At 51.1% G+C, this 19,615-nt stretch overlaps 1 protein-coding gene across 3 annotated transcripts in view; it reads left to right on the top strand.

The window, feature by feature from the left end:
• Window positions 1-1,572: 1,572 nt before the first annotated feature.
• The window catches only part of c17h16orf89 (chromosome 17 C16orf89 homolog), a 203,035-nt gene continuing 184,992 nt past the window's right edge, over window positions 1,573-19,615 (top strand). Inside the window, exons 1-2 of one of the 3 annotated variants that reach the window (XM_072480748.1) lie at window positions 1,574-2,098; window positions 8,076-8,228. In XM_072480748.1, coding sequence (XP_072336849.1) covers window positions 1,936-2,098; window positions 8,076-8,228 — 316 coding nt within the window. In that variant the 5' untranslated portion in view covers window positions 1,574-1,935. Of the gene's footprint in view, window positions 2,099-8,075; window positions 8,229-19,615 lie in introns of all 3 variants that reach the window. The other 2 variants (XM_072480747.1, XM_072480749.1) reach the window with 2 other exon arrangements.

Here is a 19,615-nt window from a genome sequence, read left to right on the forward strand (position 1 = left end):
GCTAGTAACACCCCCTAACCTCTGGGACTCCTCCAATCGGCTCTGTACCTGCTGGAGTGTTGCTGACCTAATGTCCTGGCTGCTCCCTAATGTCTCCATCAGCTCCGGGATGCCCTCTTCCGCAGGCTCAGCATCGGGCTGGGATCCAGCTGGGTCCTGGAATCCAGCAGACCTGTGACTGCTGTCTTGTCTGCCTCATCTGATGTGCAGCAGCAGCTGTGATGCTCAACAGATTGTGCCTCAGAAGCCCGACCACAAACATTTCTACCGAGGTGCCTGTATCTGCGCTGGTGGAGGGTGGGGCTGGCAGCTGTGACACCTCAATCATGTCTTCCTTGGAGCACCCCTAGGAGGCTTGAAAGAGGGCCATCCGGGATGGGCCGCCACCATCAGATGCTGGATCTATGGGAGAATGGACATGTGATCAGTGGGAGGGATGGGTTAGACAGTAAGGCTTGGGTCGAGCCCGGTGGCTCCTCAGCTCTGTGGCGTCTGCCAGCCTTTGCATTGGTGGCTGCTCTGTCCTTCGCCACCCCAGTCACTTCCAAGGCCCGCTCCTCAAAGGAGGTGAGGATTCTGATGTCCGGCACATCACCGCCAGTCTGGGCCCTCTCCCGGCGGTTGTGGGAGAGCTTTTACTGAGGAGACACAGAGAGGACATCATTAGCAGCACGCATGGTTCACAGTGGTTGGAGGGCAGGTGTAAAGGAAAGGTTGGGAGGGTTGAAGGGAGAGAGGGGTGAAGGGAGGGGGGGTGGAGGGAGGGTTGGGGTCGTATGGAAAGTAGATGCTCGTGTGGGGGTGGAAAGGTCTCGGGGGTTGGGCTACTCACTCGAGCTGGCCAGCGTACGTTGTTGACCTTTTTCTGGCACTGGAGCCCAGTCCTCCTGGTCACACCCCTGGCGCTCACAGCTGCCGCCACCTCATCCCAGACGGCATTGGCTGCCCTGTGACTGACGCTCCAGGACCTTCGGGGGAACAGGACAACCCTCCTGGTCTCCACTGCATCCAGGAGCCTGGCCAGAACTGCTTCCCCAAATCTTGGGGCCAGTCTACTGGGTGCCATTGTTGTGAGCTGTCTGGGGTTGGCTGAGCAAGTGCAGCTTAAGTGCTGCTCGACCTTGTTAGCAGCGGGGGAGGGGGGGGAGGGTGTGCTGGCAAGGGCGGTGCTGGCGAATCGGCTGACGAGCCTTCATTTGCAATGAGAAGCCCATGGGGCCTCGTTAAGTGGACCAATTAAAGGCAGCATGGCGGCACAGAGTTTAGCACTGCTGCCTCACAGTGCTGAGGACCCGGGTTTGATCCCGGCCCCGGGTAACTGTTCGTGTGGAGTTTGTACATTCTCCCCGTGACTGTGTGGGTTTCACACCCATAACCCAAAAATATGCAGGGTAGAGTGAATTGGCCATGCTAAATTGCCCCTTAATTGGAAAAAAATAAATTGGGTATTCTAAATAAAAAGAAGTTGACCAATCAACGTTGAATAGCATTGCCGGCCTCGTTGGGAAGCTCATGCAGTTCCCGCTCACTACCACACTTGGAAATGTTTCCGGAGAATCCTGCCCCCAGATCCATGGCGGGCGCAACGCGATGAATAAATCGCGCCCTATATTTTGTTGTAACCAGTTGAAACTGGCTCCTTATTATAAAGTCAGCTTTAACTTCGTCCATTGAACACTTTTTGTGATAAGGACTGCATGAATTGACAGATTTGTCGTGTTTGTCGGCCAGATTGGATGAGGAGGAGGGTATTAATGGGATTATCGCGGTCGTGGAGGAGGACGCTGCCTTGGGCGGATAGATACAGCCTCTTAAATCACACAAGCGAAACACTCGGAAACTGCACTATTGTCAGTTCCTAACTGGATAAACACCAGTAAGGAACACATCCGACACGCCAGAACCATCAGCTGATGACTTTACAGAGGAGGAAGAATGAATTCTGCTCTGATCGTATTTGCCACTCTGAGTTTAATTTCAGCAAACGAACCAAAACTCAACGATGTTATTTCCGCGCTGGATAAAGCAACGTCTTTCTTTGAAAGTACATATGATCGTCTCAGTGTTGATGGAGTGGCAGGATTTCGCCTGTTACAAGGTAAATGAAATAGGTCGTATACAATACAGGACAAGTCCCTGTCGGGATAGAAATGATTGGGTTATTAGCCAGTCAATCAGGATATTGTTATGGAGGGGATGTTTTGAAACTCTGTTTATCCAGTTAGAAACTGACAACAGTGCAGTCTCCAAGTGTTCAAGACAGAGCGGTGACCCAGTCCACCAGCATGCCTCTGATTTGGGATATCATCACGATACAAGCTGAAATAACCAAATGTTCTGGGTTTTAATTTGGTCAACATGAGATGGAATATAGAAGAAGGAATTACAATGTTGTTTGGAGCTCTGACAAAATATGGAAATTTGTGGAAAGTTAGCGTGAAATGAAATAGACAAAGTGATGAGTGATTTTGGGACGGAACATGAATTTGATCTGATCTCACAGTAAGGGTTGGCTGTTGGATTTAACCATTGTGGGCGCTGTAAACTAGCTTAATGGTAAAAACTGGGCGGCATGGACTGGTTGGGCCGAAGGGCCTGTTTCCACGCTGTAAACTTCTAAGATTCTATGATTGTTAGAACTGAAGACAGCGTGTGCAGCCTTGGGAACAGAGGAGAACATTGAATTCTCAACATAGATGTTTACTTCAACAATTTCTAAAGCGGACCACCTTCAATAAATCTTAATAATATTGAATTCTAATTCCATTTCCTTAGAAGGTGAAATTAGTAAACACCTGTGAACTACAGCAGGGCTTCCAGGGTAAATAGATTTTTTAAAAAATATGAATTTAAATTATTTCATATTTCAGGTCAACATTTTTTGTCACAAATGGAAAAAATAAGTTGTAACAGGTTTTAAACAAGTTCAGGGGAGGGAGGTGGGAAAGAACAAGTGAGAAGATCTGTTGGTAGTCTGAACAGATTCAATAACAAAAGGACGGTAGCATAGTGGCTAGCACTATGGCTTCACAGCTCCAGGGTCCCAGCTTCGATTCCCGGCTTGGGTCACTCTCTGTGCGGAGTTTGTACGTTTTCCCTGTGTCTGCGTGGGTTTCCTCCGGGTGCTCCGGTTTCCCCCCACAAGTCCTGAAAGACGTGCTATTAGGTAATTTGGACATTCTGAATTCTCCCTCTGTGTACCCGAACAGGTGCTGGAATGTGGCGACTAGGGGCTTTTCACAGTAAATTCATTACAGTGTTAATGTAAGTCTACTTGTGACAATAAAGATTATAATAAAAAGATGATGGTGCAAAAGGAAATGTTGTTGTTACTTGTCCATTATGTGTATGATACCTTTACATTAGGAATGTTCCAGGGTGGAGTGAGGCTCTTCACAGGGTCAACCCAACATTCCCCTGTGCTCGGCTCAGTGTGATTCACTTCAAGGTGGTGCACGGTGCATCTAACCAAGACAAGGATGAGTGTTTTTTTCTCGTGGGTGGAGGGTAAGTGCGAACGTTGTTCTTGGGGGCCAGCGAGTCATACCCACAAGTTCTGGTTGTGCCCTAAACTTGTATGTTTCTGGATCTCCTTCTTTAACAGCATGCCAGGGATTCTTGATATTGAGCTGAAGCCTTGTCGGCTGGTGGCCATTTTCCAGGTTTCGGACTTGGTGGTGCTGCAGAAGAGGTGAAGGTAGATATCCTCGTCTTTATCCCGTTAATAGTCTGAAAGCAAGTTCTGCTGGGATGGAGTTCTCCCATTCTGCCCAGTACCTCTGCCTGGTTGGTTGACTTAATAGAGTTCCTATATCTAGAGAAGGTCAAGTCCACCATTCGAGGGTGGGTAGAAGGGTTCTACTCAAGATGGCAGCCATTCAGTTCCTTTTTCAGAGAGTTAGTCACCGTCAGCTGTTGAGGAGGTTATATGTTGAAGGGTTAGGTTTAGTGGAGTTGTTAATTATTATTGTGCTATTCATACATTTTTTAGTGTGCCATTATTTTGTTAAAATGGAAAAAAATCTTCAATAAAAATATTTAAAAAAAAGAAATGTTCCCTGGTGTACCACAGTAACAATATGAAACTAAATCTGATGCCAAGTCACATAAGGAGATATTGACACAGATGATCAAAAGATTGGGCAAGAGGAGTATCTTAAAGGAGGTAAATCTGATGAAGAGTTTCTGGTGGGAGGGGGATTCCAGTGCTTGGGGCCCAGACAGTTGAAGTCCTGGGTGCCAATGGGGGGCGATGGAAATTGGTGAGTCAGAACTATCAGAATTCAAAGTCAGTGTCTTGGAGGGTTGTGGGACTGAAGGGGATTCCAGAGATGGGACAACAATTGGCCTCAGGGCAAAATCATTTGCTGCTGTCTGTAAATCAATGGTTAGGATGGGAAATGGTCAAACCCAATGTTGCGTCCAGAAGCCATAAAGTGTCCAATCAAAAAAGGAGGCGCTATTTATTGAGCTTATTTTGATATTCATTAGAATACTGTACTGGGTAGAGGGCAGAGTGGGAGCGGAGAATGAAATAATGCATGTCCAGAAACTTGGGATCACATTTGCAAATAGGCAAGTGTACACTTTGGTTTAAACTTGTGCAAATCGATTGGGCTCATTTTGGGCTGAGATACTTTTGCTAGAAAATTACCACCTTATTCAGCACTGAGATGAGGAGAAGTCACTTCAATTAGAGGATTGTGAATTGGAATTCTCGACCCCAGAGGGTTGTGGACCCTAAATTCATTTAAGGCTGAGAGAGAGATTTATGTTGTCAATGGAAACAAGATATATAGGGAGAGGGCAGGAAAGTGGAGTTGAAGTCAAGATTAGCCATGATAGTACAGAATGGCAGAACAAACCTGATAGGCCGAATGGTCCACTCCTGCTTCTATTTCTTGTGTTTGTGGACTGAACAGAATTTTTCCATAAAGCAATCCATATAGCTGTACCTTGGTATACGTGTTATGGGCCAGGGTTCAGAGAACCTCAAAGTGTATCATGGGGTCCACCTGACCCACAACTTTTAATAGATTGTGGTATGGGGAGCACACAGCCCACTCTACAGGTGTGGTGCAACAGAAAAGGAAAAGTATTTTTATAAAGCAAAACAATGTTTATTCTATGAACTCAAGTTGATCTTTTTAAAACATACAGTGAACATCTTAGCAACCATTAATTCAAATACAACCCGCAAAGAATACAACACTAAGTAATCCTTAATAAATTCCCAAACAAATTTCAGAAGACAAAAGACCCTTTTAACACAAAGATCAGGTTTAAATTCACTATTGAGAGCAGTTACCACTTTGAAAATCCCAAATGAACATTCATAAGCTTGCAGAGATTCATACACATCCTGCTGTGATTTCAGCTTCTCCAAAACTAAAATGAAACCAAACCCACCCTGCAGCAAGCGAAAGTAAAAAGCTGACAGACAGCCCAGCTCCACCCACTCTCTGACATCACTGCAGTAATAAACACCCATTTCTTAAAGGTACTCTCACTACAGATACTTATATACGCACCCATTTATAAACACCTATTTCTTAAAGGTACTCACACATGACACCGTCCCCCAAGAAATAGAAATAAACCATCAACTTCAAGATGGTTTCATTTTTTACCTTTTCACCATCCTTTAAAAAATGCACACAGTAAATATATTTTTTTGTTTCAAAAAACAACACACGCAAACGGGTATAATAATATAGTGGATGGTGCTGCTCCTGACAGTGGATGGTGCTGCTCCTGACAGTGGATGGTGCTGCTCCTGACAGTGTATGGTGCTGCTCCTGACTGTGGGTGGTGCTGCTCCTGACTGTGGGTGGTGCTGTTCCTGACTGTGGATGGTGCTGTTCCTGACAGTGTATGGTGCTGCTCTTGACAGTGGATGGTGCTGCTCCTGACAGTGGATGGTGCTGCTCCTGACCGTGTATGGTGCTGCTCCAGACAGTGTATGGTGCTGCTCCAGACAGTGTATGGTGCTGCTCCAGACAGTGTATGGTGCTGCTCCAGACAGTGGATGGTGCTGCTCCTGACAGTGGATGGTGCTGCTCCTGACAGTGGATGGTGCTGCTCCTGACAGTGGATGGTGCTGCTCCTGACAGTGGATGGTGCTGCTCCTGACAGTGGATGGTGCTGCTCCTGACAGTGTATGGAGCTGCTCCTGACTGTTTATGGTGCTGCTCCTGACTGTGTATGGAGCAGCTCCTGACAGTGTATGGTGCTGCTCCTGACTGTGTATGGTGCTGCTCCAGGCAGTGTATGGTGCTGATCCAGACAGTGGATGGTGCTGCTCCTGACTGTGTATGGTGCTGCTCCTGACTGTGTATGGTGCTGCTCCAGACAGTGGATGGTGCTGCTCCTGACAGTGGATGGTGCTGCTCCTGACTGTGTATGGTGCTGCTCCTGACAGTGGATGGTGCTGCTCCTGACAGTGGATGGTGCTGCTCCAGACAGTGTATGGTGCTGCTCCTGACAGTGTATGGTGCTGCTCCTGACAGTGTATGGTGCTGCTCCTGACAGTGTATGGTGCTGCTCCAGGCAGTGTATGGTGCTGCTCCTGACTGTGGGTGGTGCTGTTCCTGACTGTGGATGGTGCTGTTCCTGACAGTGTATGGTGCTGCTCTTGACAGTGGATGGTGCTGCTCCTGACAGTGGATGGTGCTGCTCCTGACCGTGTATGGTGCTGCTCCAGACAGTGGATGGTGCTGCTCCTGACAGTGGATGGTGCTGCTCCTGACAGTGGATGGTGCTGCTCCAGACAGTGTATGGTGCTGCTCCTGACAGTGTATGGTGCTGCTCCTGACCGTGTATGGTGCTGCTCCAGACAGTGTATGGTGCTGATCCAGGCAGTGGATGGTGCTGCTCCTGACAGTGGATGGTGCTGATCCAGACAGTGGATGGTGCTGCTCCTGACTGTGTATGGTGCTGCTCCTGACAGTGGATGGTGCTGCTCCTGACAGTGTATGGTGCTGCTCCAGACAGTGGATGGTGCTGCTCCAGACAGTGTATGGTGCTGCTCCTGACAGTGGATGGTGCTGCTCCTGACAGTGTATGGTGCTGCTCCAGACAGTGGATGGTGCTGCTCCTGACAGTGGATGGTGCTGCTCCTGACAGTGTATGGTGCTGCTCCTGACAGTGGATGGTGCTGCTCCTGACAGTGGATGGTGCTGCTCCAGACAGTGTATGGTGCTGCTCCTGACAGTGTATGGAGCTGCTCCTGACAGTGTATGGTGCTGCTCCTGACAGTGTATGGTGCTGCTCCTGACAGTGTATGGTGCTGCTCCTGACAGTGTATGGTGCTGCTCCTGACAGTGGATGGTGCTGCTCCTGACAGTGGATGGTGCTGCTCCTGACAGTGGATGGTGCTGCTCCTGACAGTGGATGGTGCTGCTCCTGACAGTGGATGGTGCTGCTCCTGACAGTGGATGGTGCTGCTCCTGACAGTGGATGGTGCTGCTCCTGACAGTGGATGGTGCTGCTCCTGACAGTGGATGGTGCTGCTCCTGACAGTGTATGGTTCTGTTCCTGACAGTGGATGGTGCTGCTCCTGACAGTGGATGGTGCTGCTCCTGACAGTGGATGGTAGTGCTCCTGACAGTGGTTGGTGCTACTCCAGACAGTGTATGGTGCTGCTCCTGACAGTGTATGGTGCTGCTCCTGACAGTGTATGGTGCTGCTCCTGACAGTGTATGGTGCTGCTCCTGACAGTGTATGGTGCTGCTCCTGACAGTGTATGGTGCTGCTCCAGACAGTGTATGGTGCTGCTCCTGACAGTGGATGGTGCTGATCCAGACAGTGGATGGTGCTGCTCCAGACAGTGTATGGTGCTGCTCCTGACAGTGTATGGTGCTGCTCCTGACAGTGGATGGTGCTGATCCAGACAGTGGATGGTGCTGCTCCTGACAGTGGATGGTGCTGATCCAGACAGTGGATGGTGCTGCTCCTGACAGTGGATGGTGCTACTCCAGACAGTGTATGGTGCTGTTCCTGACTGTGTATGGTGCTGCTCCTGAATTTGGATGGTGCTGCTCCTGACTGTGTATGGTGCTGTTTTACTCACACAGCTCAAATTGGAGATACAATGAGGAAATGGTCACTTTTGGGATCGGAAGTTGCTACACAGTTGAAGAAGTTGGATAATCTCGTAAGAAGACTGAACTTCACATCATTAAAAGCTATTAAAGCAATGAAGATTAAAGATCCGATGTATTTCAATGGTAAACTTTAACTGCCTGATATATACAATAATTTGATTGTGATTTCCATTGATTTTAAGTAAAATTCACAATTTTGCACTTGATTTCTTACTGAAGAATTCAAGAGCAAAATGAAAATAATTGATTGACAGGTTGTATGTGTTTCCGATCACAGTATCAAGGAGTTACTGTTAATTTAGTCTAATATTCATTGGGCGTTATTTTTTTTTAGAAACTATTTATTACTGCGTTTATAATTTTAACAATTTTAAACAGCAGGTTTCAGCAAGAACAAATCAATATAACCAGTAATCAGCCCCACAGTAACAAACCCCAGCCAACATGGCTTACACAAATAGGACCACCTTCACTGAGTGCTGAATTTGGTGCTTTTTGAGTGCTATAGTAAGATTTTGGTGACCGAGGGAGTTAGGTGAAGAGGGAGTAAGGTGCTCCTTTCATTTTGTTTCCGACATTTCCGCAAAGAGTGCGAAGAGAGCCAGGAGTTTACAGAAAGTGTAGCTGACTGGGAGCAGAGTCGGAGGGCAGAGATCTAGTTAGTCCACACGGCAGCTATATTCTGTAAGGTAAGAGGGGATGGAGGCTAGACCAGTTGCATGCTCCTCCTGTAGGATGTGGGTGGTGAGGGATACCACTGGTGTCCCCGCTGACTATACCTGCGGGAAGTGCACCCAACTTCAGCTCCTCAAAGACCGTGTTAGGGAACTGGAGCTGAAGCTGGATGAACTTCGGATCATCCGGGAGGCAGAGGGGGTGATTGAGAAGAGTTACAGGGAGGTAACCACACCCAAGGTACAGGACAAGAATAGCTGGGTTACAGTCAGGGGGAAAAAAACAAACAGGCAGACAGTGCAGGGTTCCCTCGTGGCCGTTCCCCTTCAAAACAAGTATACCGTTTTGGATGCTGTTGGGGGGGATGACCTACTGGGGGAAGGCCCTAGCGGCCAGGTCTCTGGCACTGAGTCTGGCTCTGGGGCTCAGAAGGGAAGGGGGGAGAATAGAAAAGCAATAGTTGTAGGAGATTCAATGGTTAGGGGAATAGATAGGAGATTCTGTGGTCGCGAGCGAGACTCCCGGAAGGTATGTTGCCTCCCGGGTGCCAGGGCCAGGGATGTCTCGGATCGTGTCTTCAGGATCCTTAAGGGGGAGGGGGAGCAGCCAGAAGTCGTGGTGCACATTGGTACCAACGACATAGGTAGGAAAAGGGGTGTGGAGGTAATAAACAAGTTTAGGGAGTTAGGCTGGAAGTTAAAAGCCAGGACAGACAGAGTTGTCATCTCTGGTTTGTTGCCGGTGCCACGTGATAGCGAGGCTAGGAATAGGGAGAGAGTGCAGTTGAACACGTGGCTGCAGGAATGGTGTAGGAGGGAGGGCTTCAGGTATTTGGATAATTGGAGCGCATTCTGGGGAAGGTGGGACCTGTACAAGCAGGACGGGTTGCATCTGAACTAGAGGGGCACCAATGGCCTGGGAGGGAGGTTTTCTCGTACTCTTCGGGAGGGTTTAAACTAATTTGGCAGGGGAATGGGAACCGGATTTGTAGTCCAGCAACTAAGGTAGCCGATATTCAGGACGCCAAAGCGTGTAATGAGGCAGTGGGGAAGGGAACACTGACAAAGGAGAGTACTTGCAGGCACGGAGATGGGTTGAAGTGTGTATACTTCAACGCAAGAAGCATCAGGAATAAGGGGGGTGAACTTAAGGCATGGATCGGTACTTGGGACTACGATGTGGTGGCCATCACGGAAACTTGGATAGACGCGGGGCAGAAATCGTTGTTGGAGGTCCCTGGTTATAGATGTTTCAATAAGATTAGGGAGGGTGGTAAAAGAGGTGGTGGGGGGGGGGGGGGTGGCATTATTAATTAGAGATAGTATAACAGCTGCAGAAAGGCAGTTCGAGGAGTATCACCCTATTGAGGTCGTATGGGTTGAAGTCAGAAATAGGAAAGGAGCAGTCACCTTGTTAGGAGTTTTCTATAGGCCCCCCAATAGTAGCAGAGATGTGGAGGAACAGATTGGGAAACAGATTTTGGAAAGGTGCAGATGTCATAGGGTAGTAGTCATGGGCGACTTTAACTTCCCAAATATTGAGTGGAAACTCTTTAGATCAAATAGTTTGGATGGGGTGGTGTTTTTGCAGTGTGTCCAGGAAGCTTTTCGAACACAGTATGTAGATCTTCCGACCAGAGGAGGGGCAATATTGGATTTAAAATTGGGGGAAGGGTAAATACGATGTTGTCAGACAAGAATTGAAGTGCATAAGTTGGGAACAGAGGCTGGCCTTGATATGTCTGTCCCTGTCAGGCAGGGAAGAGATGGTCGAGTGAGGGAACCATGGTTGACAAGAGAGGTTGAATGTCTTGTTAAGAGGAAAAAGGAGACTTATGTAAGGCTGAGGAAACAAGGTTCAGACAGGGCATTGGAGGGATACAAGATAGCCAGGAGGGAACTGAAGAAAGGGATTAGGAGAGCTAAGAGAGGGCATGAACAATCTTTGGCGGGTAGGATCAAGGAAAACCCCAAGGCCTTTTACACATATGTGAGAAATATGAGAATGACTAGAGCGAGGTGAGGTCCGATCAAGGACAGTAGCGGGAGATTGTGTATTGAGTCTGAAGAGATAGGAGAGGTCTTGAACGAGTACTTTTCTTCTGTATTTACAAATGAGAGGGGCCATATTGTTGGAGAGGACAGTGTGAAACAGACTGGTAAGCTCGAGGAAATACTTGTTAGGAAGGAAGATGTGTTGGGCATTTTGAAAAACCTGAGGATAGACAAGTCCCCCGGGCCTGACGGGATATATCCAAGGATTCTATGGGAAGCAAGAGATGAAATTGCAGAGCCGTTGGCAATGATCTTTTCGTCCTCACTGTCAACAGGGGTGGTACCAGGGGATTGGAGAGTGGCGAATGTCGTGCCCCTGTTCAAAAAAGGGACTAGGGATAACCCTGGGAATTACAGGCCAGTTAGTCTTACTTCGGTGGTAGGCAAAGTAATGGAAAGGGTACTGAAGGATAGTATTTCTGAGTATCTGGAAAGACACTGCTTGATTAGGGATAGTCAGCGCGGATTTGTGAGGGGTAGGTCTTGCCTTACAAGTCTTATTGAATTCTTTGAGGAGGTGACCAAGCATGTGGATGAAGGTAAAGCAGTGGATGTAGTGTACATGGATTTTAGTAAGGCATTTGATAAGGTTCCCCATGGTAGGCTTATGCAGAATAAGGCTTATGGGATAGTGGGAAATTTGGCCAGTTGGATAACGAACTGGCTAACCGATAGAAGTCAGAGAGTGGTGGTGGATGGCAAAATATTCAGCCTGGATCCCAGTTACTAGTGGTGTACGGCAGGGATCAGTTCTGGGTCCTCTGCTGTTTGTAATTTTCATTAATGACTTGGATGAGGGAGTTGAAGGGTGGGTCAGTAAATTTGCAGACGATACGAAGATTGGTGGAGTTGTGGATAGTAAGGAGGGCTGTTGTCGGCTGCAATGAGACATAGATAGGATGCAGAGCTGGGCTGAGAAGTGGCAGATGGAGTTTAACCCTGAAAAGTGTGAGGTTGTCCATTTTGGAAGGACAAATATGAATGTGGAATACAGGGTTAACGGTAGAGTTCTTGGCAATGTGGAGGAGCAGAGAGATCTTGGGGTCTATGTTCATACATCTTTGAAAGTTGCCACTCAAGTGGATAGAGCTGTGAAGAAGGCCTATGGTGTGCTCGCGTTCATTAACAGAGGGATTGAATTTATGAGCCGTGAGGTGATGATGCAGCTGTACAAAACTTTGGTCAGGCCACATTTGGAGTACTGTGTACAGTTCTGGTCGCTTCATTTTAGGAAGGATGTGGAAGCTTTGGAAAAGGTGCAAAGAAGATTTACCAGGATGTTACCTGGAATGGAGAGTAGGTCTTACGAGGAAAGGTTGAGGGTGCTAGGCCTTTTCTCATTAGAACGGAGAAGGATGAGGGGCGACTTGATAGAGGATTTTAAGATGATCAGGGGAATAGATAGAGTAGACAGTCCGAGACTTTTTCCCCGGGTGGAACAAACCATTACAAGGGGACATAAATTTAAGGTGAAAGGTGGAAGATATAGGAGGGATATCAGAGGTAGGTTCTTTACCCAGAGAGTAGTGGGGGCATGGAATGCACTATCTGTGGAAGTAGTTGAGTCGGAAACATTAGGGACCTTCAAGCAGCTATTGGATAGGTACATGGACTACGGTAAAATGATATAGTGTAGATTTATTTGTTCTTAAGGGCAGCACGGTAGCATTGTGGATAGCACAATTGCTTCACAGCTCCAGGGTCCCAGGTTCGATTCCGGCTTGGGTCACTGTCTGTGCGGAGTCTGCACGTCCTCCCCGTGTCTGCGTGGGTTTCCTCCGGGTGCTCCGGTTTCCTCCCACAGTCCAAAGATGTGCAGGTTAGGTGAATTGGCCAATGATAAATTGCCCTTAATGTCCAAAATTGCCCTTGGTGTTGGGTGGAGGTGTTGAGTTTGGGTAGGGTGCTCTTTCCAAGAGCCGGTGCAGACTCAAAGGGCCGAATGGCCTCCTTCTGCACTGTAAATTCAATGATAATCTATGATTAATCTAGGACAAAGGTTCGGCACAACATCGTGGGCCGAAGGGCCTGTTCTGTGCTGTATTTTTTATGTTCTATGTTCCCCCACCCCCTTTCTGCTGGTTCTCCTGCCCTTACTCGCCACCGCCCCCCCTCCCACCCCCCCGTCCATGTCTCCTCTAATATCCCAATATCCCCTAATCCCTCCAATCCCCCCCAGCAGGTCTGTTATATGTATAAAAGTAAATCATCCGCGTAAATCAAAACTGTGTGCTCCACCCCCGCCCCCCACCCCGTACTATCCCCTGCCAGACCCTCGGCATTCTCAATGCCATTGCCAACGGCTCTATAGTCAGGGTAAACAGCAGTGGGGAAAGTGGGCACCCCTGCCTCGTACCCCGGTGTAACCTAAAATAACCTGATCTCATCCGGTTCATCCGTACACTCGCCACCAGTGCTTGATACAACAACCGGACCATGTCCACAAATCCCTGCCCAAATCCCAGGACCTCCCATAGGTATTCCCACTCCACTCGATCAAAGACCTCTGCATCCATGGCCACCATCACCTCTATCTCGCGTCCCTCGGGAGGCATCATGATCATATTGAGTAACCTCCTGATGATGGTCATTAGATGCCTCCCGTTCACGAACCCCGTCTGGTCCTCCCCTATTACCCCTGGCACACAGTCCTCGATCTTCAAGGCCAAGATCTTTGCCAATAGTTTGCCATCTACATTTAGCAGGGAAATAGGTCTATATGACCCACATTGTTCCGGATCCTTATTTCGCTTTATAATGAGGGAGATCGACACCTGCGACAACGTTGGGGGCAATACTCCCAACTCCTTTGCCCCATTGAAAGCCCTTACCAATAGCAGTCCCAATGCTCCTGAGAACTTCTTGTAGAATTCCACTGGGTACTCGTCCAAACCCGGGGCCTTACCCGATTGCATTGCCTCCAGCTCCTCCACTACTTCTACCAGCCCAATTGGGGCCCCCAGGCCCTCCACCAACTCCTCATCCACCTTCAGGAACCCCAGCCTCCTCCTCCCTAGCTGGGGGTTCCGACTCATACAACTTACTATAGAAGTCCCTAAACACCCTGTTCACCCCCGCCGGGCACAAGACCGTATTCCCACTGAGTCCTTCATTTTCCTAATCTCCCTCGCCGCCTTCTGCTTCCTCAACTGGTGCGCTAGCATCCTGCTCGCCTTCTCTCCTCACTCATACTCTGCCCCTCTCACCCTTCTCAACTGCCCTACCGCCTTTCTCGTAGATAATAGCCCAAACACCATCTGCAGCCTCTGCCGTTCCTTTAGCAGCCCCGCCTCCGGGACCTCCGCATATCTCCTGTCCACTTGCAGGATTTCCTCCACAAGCCTCTCTATCTCCACCCGCTCCGCCTTCTCCCTATGCGCTCGAATCGAAACAAACTCCTCCCTGACCACTGCTTCAGTGCCTCCCAAACCGTACCTGCTGAAACCTCCCCCAGGCCATTAATCTCCACATATCTCCGGGTGGCCTTCCTCACCTGCTCACAGAGCTCTTCCTCCGCCAACAGTCCCACATCCATCCTCCATTGTGGATGCTCCCTTTGCTCACTCGTAGATCCACCATGTGCGGGACATAGTCTGACACCACTATTGCCGAATACTCAATATCAACCATCCCCTACAACAACGTCTTGTCAAACACAAAAAAATCTACTCGGGAGTACACCTGTGCACATGAGAGTAGAATGAAAATTCTTTCGCCCTCGATCTCCCAAATCTCAACGGATCCAACCAACCCCTCCCCACCCCCATGTGCTCCATAAACCCCCAGAGCTCCTTGGCTATTCCTGATACCCTCCCTGACTGATACACCATCAATAACACACGACGAGTGATGAACATAGAACATAGCACAGCATGAGTACAGCACAGAACTGGCCCTTCGGCCCTCGATGTTGTGCCGAGCATTGTCCGAAACCAAGATCAAGCTATCCCACTCCCTGTCATTCTGGTGTGCTCCATGTGCCTATCCAATAACCGCTCGAGAGTTCAAGTGTCCGACTCCACCATCACAGCAGGCAGTCCATTCCACACCCTAACCACTCTCTGAGTAAAGAACCTAACCTCGGACATCCCTCCTATATCTCCCACCCTGCACCTTATAGTTATGGCCCCTTGTAACAGCTACATCTACCCGAGGAAATAGTCTCTGAACGTCCACTCTATCTATCCCCCTCATTATCACGTAACTGAGGCTTTAATACACTAAACAGCAAGCCTCCTGCCTCTGGACCCGAACTGGATCGGAGGCGGAGACTTGCCACCTTTATACAGAAGGCCGAGGGGAGGAGCCACAGGTGGAGCCAGCCTGGACAAGCCCAGGCATGCACAAAACAATACATATAATGCAATAACGTGGTTTATCACACCGACCTCGAGCTCGATTGGTCCAGTCTCGGATCCAGAAAGTCCACCCCATAATCAGCCGATGCGAGTCCAGTCAGGGATCCTCCCCAGCACCCGCCTCATAAATTCAACATCATCCCAGTTCGGGGCATAGGTGTTCACTAACACCACCGGCATTCCCTCCAGTTTCCTGCTCACCATAACATGCCTTCCCCCAGAGTCCTCCACTGTACTTCCCGCTTCAAAAGCCACCAGCTTATTGATCAAAATCACCCCCCCACTCTGTTTTGGAGTCCAATCCGAATGAAATACTTGCCCAACCCATCCCTTCCTCAGTGTAGTCTGGTCCCCCGCCTTCAGGACGGTCTCTTGTAGCATGGCCACATCCACGTTTAATCTTTTAAAATGTGCGAACACACGGGCCCTCTTGAACGGCCCATTCAACCTTCGCACGTTCCAAGTGTGTGGCACACAAAGACTCCGTGAGACGAATAGAGTGAAGTCGATGAGGCTTTATTAAGCGTGTCTGTTCCCCAGCAGCCCGATAGTAAACTGGCCTGCGGGGGAAGGCACCGGCTTCTTATACTTCGCCTTCAGGGCGGAGTATGAGGTCAACGGCCAACCAGGACCCGGGATCTGTCAGCCAATGACATTAGGGCTTCCAGTCCCACATGACCCCCAATACATACTACCACATTCACCCCTTGTCAAAAATGAACCCGGCGGGGTGATGCTTCGTATGGTGGTAAGGGTTTACAGGGCTGGTCCTGGGAGGATAGAACAGTTACATGGTAGTACAGTATTGGACAGTATCGTCCTGTTACAACTATTTACAGAGGATATAGGAAAAACAAAATGTTCATTGGACAGTCCATCTTTGTTTTACATCGACGCCACGAGTCGGTCGGGCGGTCTGGTCGTCCGTGCCGATCGCCTCGGCCCCGGCGGTGGTGGTGGTGCTTGTACCAGCGTTGTTACCTCCGGGAGCCGCACGGTTTCAGCTGTCGGTGCAAAGGGGAGGGGAACTGATCCTCCTGGGAAGGGGGCGGTCGCGGGGTGCGGCGGTGGCAGGAAGGGGGGCGGTTGGGTTGATGGTGTCGGGGGGGTGTGCGTGGTGCCGGCGGGCGCCAGATCCCGCAGGGAGACCGTGTCCTGTCGGCCGTCGGGGTACTCCACGTAGGCGTACTGGGGGTTTGCGTGGAGGAGGTGAACCCTTTCGACCAACGGGTCCGCCTTATGTGCCCGCACGTGCTTTCGGAGCAGGATGGGTCCTGGGGCCGCCAGCCAGGTCGGCAGCGACGTTCCAGAGGAGGACCTCCTCGGGAAGACAAGGAGACGCTCGTGAGGCGTTTGATTAGTGCTCGTACATAATAACGACCGGATGGAATGGAGAGCGTCCGGGAGGACCTCCTGCCACCGTGAAACTGGGAGATCCCTGGACCGTAGGGCCAGTAGGACGGCCTTCCAGACCGTGCCGTTCTCCCTTTCTACTTGCCCGTTCCCCCGGGGGTTGTAGCTGGTCGTCCTGCTTGAAGCTATGCCCTTGCTGAGCAGGAACTAGCGCAGCTCGTCACTCATGAAAGAGGACCCCCTGTCGCTGTGGACGTATGCGGGGTAACCGAACAGCGTGAAGATGCTGTTCGGGGCTTTAATGACTGTGGCCGCGGTCATGTCGGAGCAGGGAATGGCAAAAGGGAAGCGGGAGTATTCGTCCACTACATTAAGGAAATACGCGTTGCGGTCGGTGGAGGGGAGGGGCCCTTTGAAATCGAGACTGAGGCGTTCAAAGGGGCGGGAAGCCTTAATCAGGTGCGCTCCATCTGGCCTGAAAAAATGCGGTTTGCATTCTGCGCAGATGTGGCAGTCTCTTGTGACTGTACGGACCTCCTCTAAGGAGTATGGGAGATTGCGGGACTTGATGAAGTGGTAAAACCGAGTGACCCCCGGGTGGCAGAGGTCCTCGTGGAGGGCTTGGAGGCGGTCAATTTGTGCGTTGGCACATGTCCCGCGGGATAGGGCATCGGACGGCTCATTCAGCTTTCCGGGCCGGTACAAGATCTCATAGTTGAAGGTGGAGAGTTCGATCCTCCACCGCAAGATCTTGTCGTTCTTGATCTTGCCCCGCTGTGCATTATCGAACATGAAGGCTACCGACCGTTGGTCAGTGAGGAGAGTGAATCTCCTGCCGGCTAGGTAATGCCTCCAATGTCGCACAGCTTCCACTATGGCTTGGGCTTCCTTTTCCACTGAGGAGTGGTGGATTTCTGAGGCGTGGAGGGTTTGGGAGAAGAAGGCCACGGGTCTGCCCGCTTGGTTAAGGGTAGCCGCTAGAGCTACGTCAGAGGCGTCGCTCTCGACCTGGAAGGGGAGGGACTCGTCGATGGCGCGCATCGTGGCCTTTGCGATGTCCGCTTTGATGCGGCTGAAAGCCTGGCAAGCCTCTGTCGACAGCGGGAAAGTCGTGGTCTGTATTAGGGGGCGGGCCTTGTCTGCGTACTGGGGGACCCACTGGGCGTACTATGAAAAGAACCCCAGGCAGCGTTTCAGGGCTTTTGGGCAGTGCGGGAGGGGAAATTCCATGAGTGCGCGCATACGTTCGGGGTCGGGGCCTATTATCCCATTGCGCACTATGTAGCCCAGAATGGCTAGCCGATCGGTGCTAAAAACGCACTTGTCCTCATTGTACGTGAGGTTCAAGGCTTTGGCAGTCTGGAGGAATTTTTGGAGGTTGGCGTCGTGGTCCTGCTGATCGTGACCGCAGATGGTTACATTGTCGAGGTACGGGAACGTGGCCCGTAACCCATGTTGATCAACCATTCGGTCCATTTCCCGTTGGAAGACCGAGACGCCGTTTGTGACGCCAAAAGGGACCCGTAGGAAATGGTATAACCGCCCGTCTGCCTCGAAGGCTGTGTACTTGCGGTCACTTGGGCGGATGGGGAGCTGATGGTAGGCGGACTTGAGGTCCACGGTGGAGAAGACTTTATACTGGGCAATCCGATTGACCATGTCGGATATGCGGGGGAGAGGGTACGCATCTAGTTGTGTGTACCTGTTGATGGTCTGGCTATAGTCAATGACCATCCTTTGTTTCTCCCCTGTCTTCACTACTACCACCTGCGCTCTCCAGGGACTATTGCTGGCCTGGATTATGCCCTCCTTTAGTAGCCGCTGGACTTCGGAGCGAATGAAGGTCCGGTCCTGGGCGCTGTACTGTCTGCTCCTAGTGGCGATGGGTTTGCAATCCGGGGTGAGGTTTGCAAACAAGGACGGGGGTTGCACCTTGAGGGTGGCGAGGCCGCAGATAGTGAGTGGGGGTATGGGGCCGCCGAATTTAAACGTAAGGCTCTGTAAGTTACATTGAAAATCTAAGCCCAGCAAGGTGGGGGCACAGAGTTGGGGAAGGACGTTAAGTTTGTAGTTTTTGAATTCCCTCCCCTGTACCGTTAGGGTAACTATGCAGAATCCCTGGATCTGTACGGAGTGGGATCCTGCAGCTAGGCAAATCTTTTGTGCGCTGGGGAAGGTAGTTAAGGAACAGCGTCTTCCTGTGTCGGGATGTATAAAACTTTCCGTGCTCCCGGAGTCGACTAGGCATGGCGTCTCATGGCCGTTAATTAGGACCGTTGTCGTCGTCGTCTGGAGAGTCCGGGGCCGAGCCTGATCGAGTGTAACCGAAGCGAGCCGTGGTTGTAGTAGTGGGGTGGGGTCCGTTGTTGCCGTCCAAGATGGCGTCGGGGATGGACAAAATGGCCACCCCCATACATCGCGCGTGGCTGAGGGGTCACAAGATGGCGTCGGGGGTGGACAAAATGGCCGCCCCCATGCGTCGTACAGGTCGGGGGCGGTCCAAGATGGCGGGGCCCCTCCTCCCCTCGTGGTGGTCGGGACCCAAAATGGCGGCGTCTGCGGGTCGCACATGGTGTGCTGGGGGCGCTAGGACCGCGCGGAGTTCCTGCATTGCGAGCGCCTGGGCCGCAGGCGCTAGGACCGCGCAGAGTTCCTTGACTGCGAGCGCCAGGGCCGCGGGCGCTAGGACCGCGCGGAGCTCCCTCGCCGGGGACAGCGGTGGTCGGGGCCCAGGCCGGCGGGTCAGTACTGCGAGCGCTGGGACCGTGAGGAGCTCCCTCGCCGGGGACGGCGGTGATCGGGGTCCAGGTAAGTTGCGCAGGCGTGGGGCGCGGGACGGGGGTGAGGGCCCAGGTCGGCGGCGCCGGCGGGTCAGGCGTGGGGCGCGGGACGGGGGTGAGGGCCCAGGTCGGCGGCGCCGGCGGGTCAGGCGTGGGGCGCGGGACGGGGGTGAGGGCCCAGGTCGGCGGGTCAGGTGTGGGGCGCGGGACGGGGGTGAGGGCCCAGGTCGGCGGCGCCGGCGGGTCAGGCGTGGGGCGCGGGACGGGGGTGAGGGCCCAGGTCGGCGGCG

This window comes from Scyliorhinus torazame, chromosome 17 (assembly GCF_047496885.1).
Source record: "Scyliorhinus torazame isolate Kashiwa2021f chromosome 17, sScyTor2.1, whole genome shotgun sequence".
In the NCBI taxonomy this organism is placed as follows: Eukaryota; Metazoa; Chordata; class Chondrichthyes; order Carcharhiniformes; family Scyliorhinidae; genus Scyliorhinus; species Scyliorhinus torazame.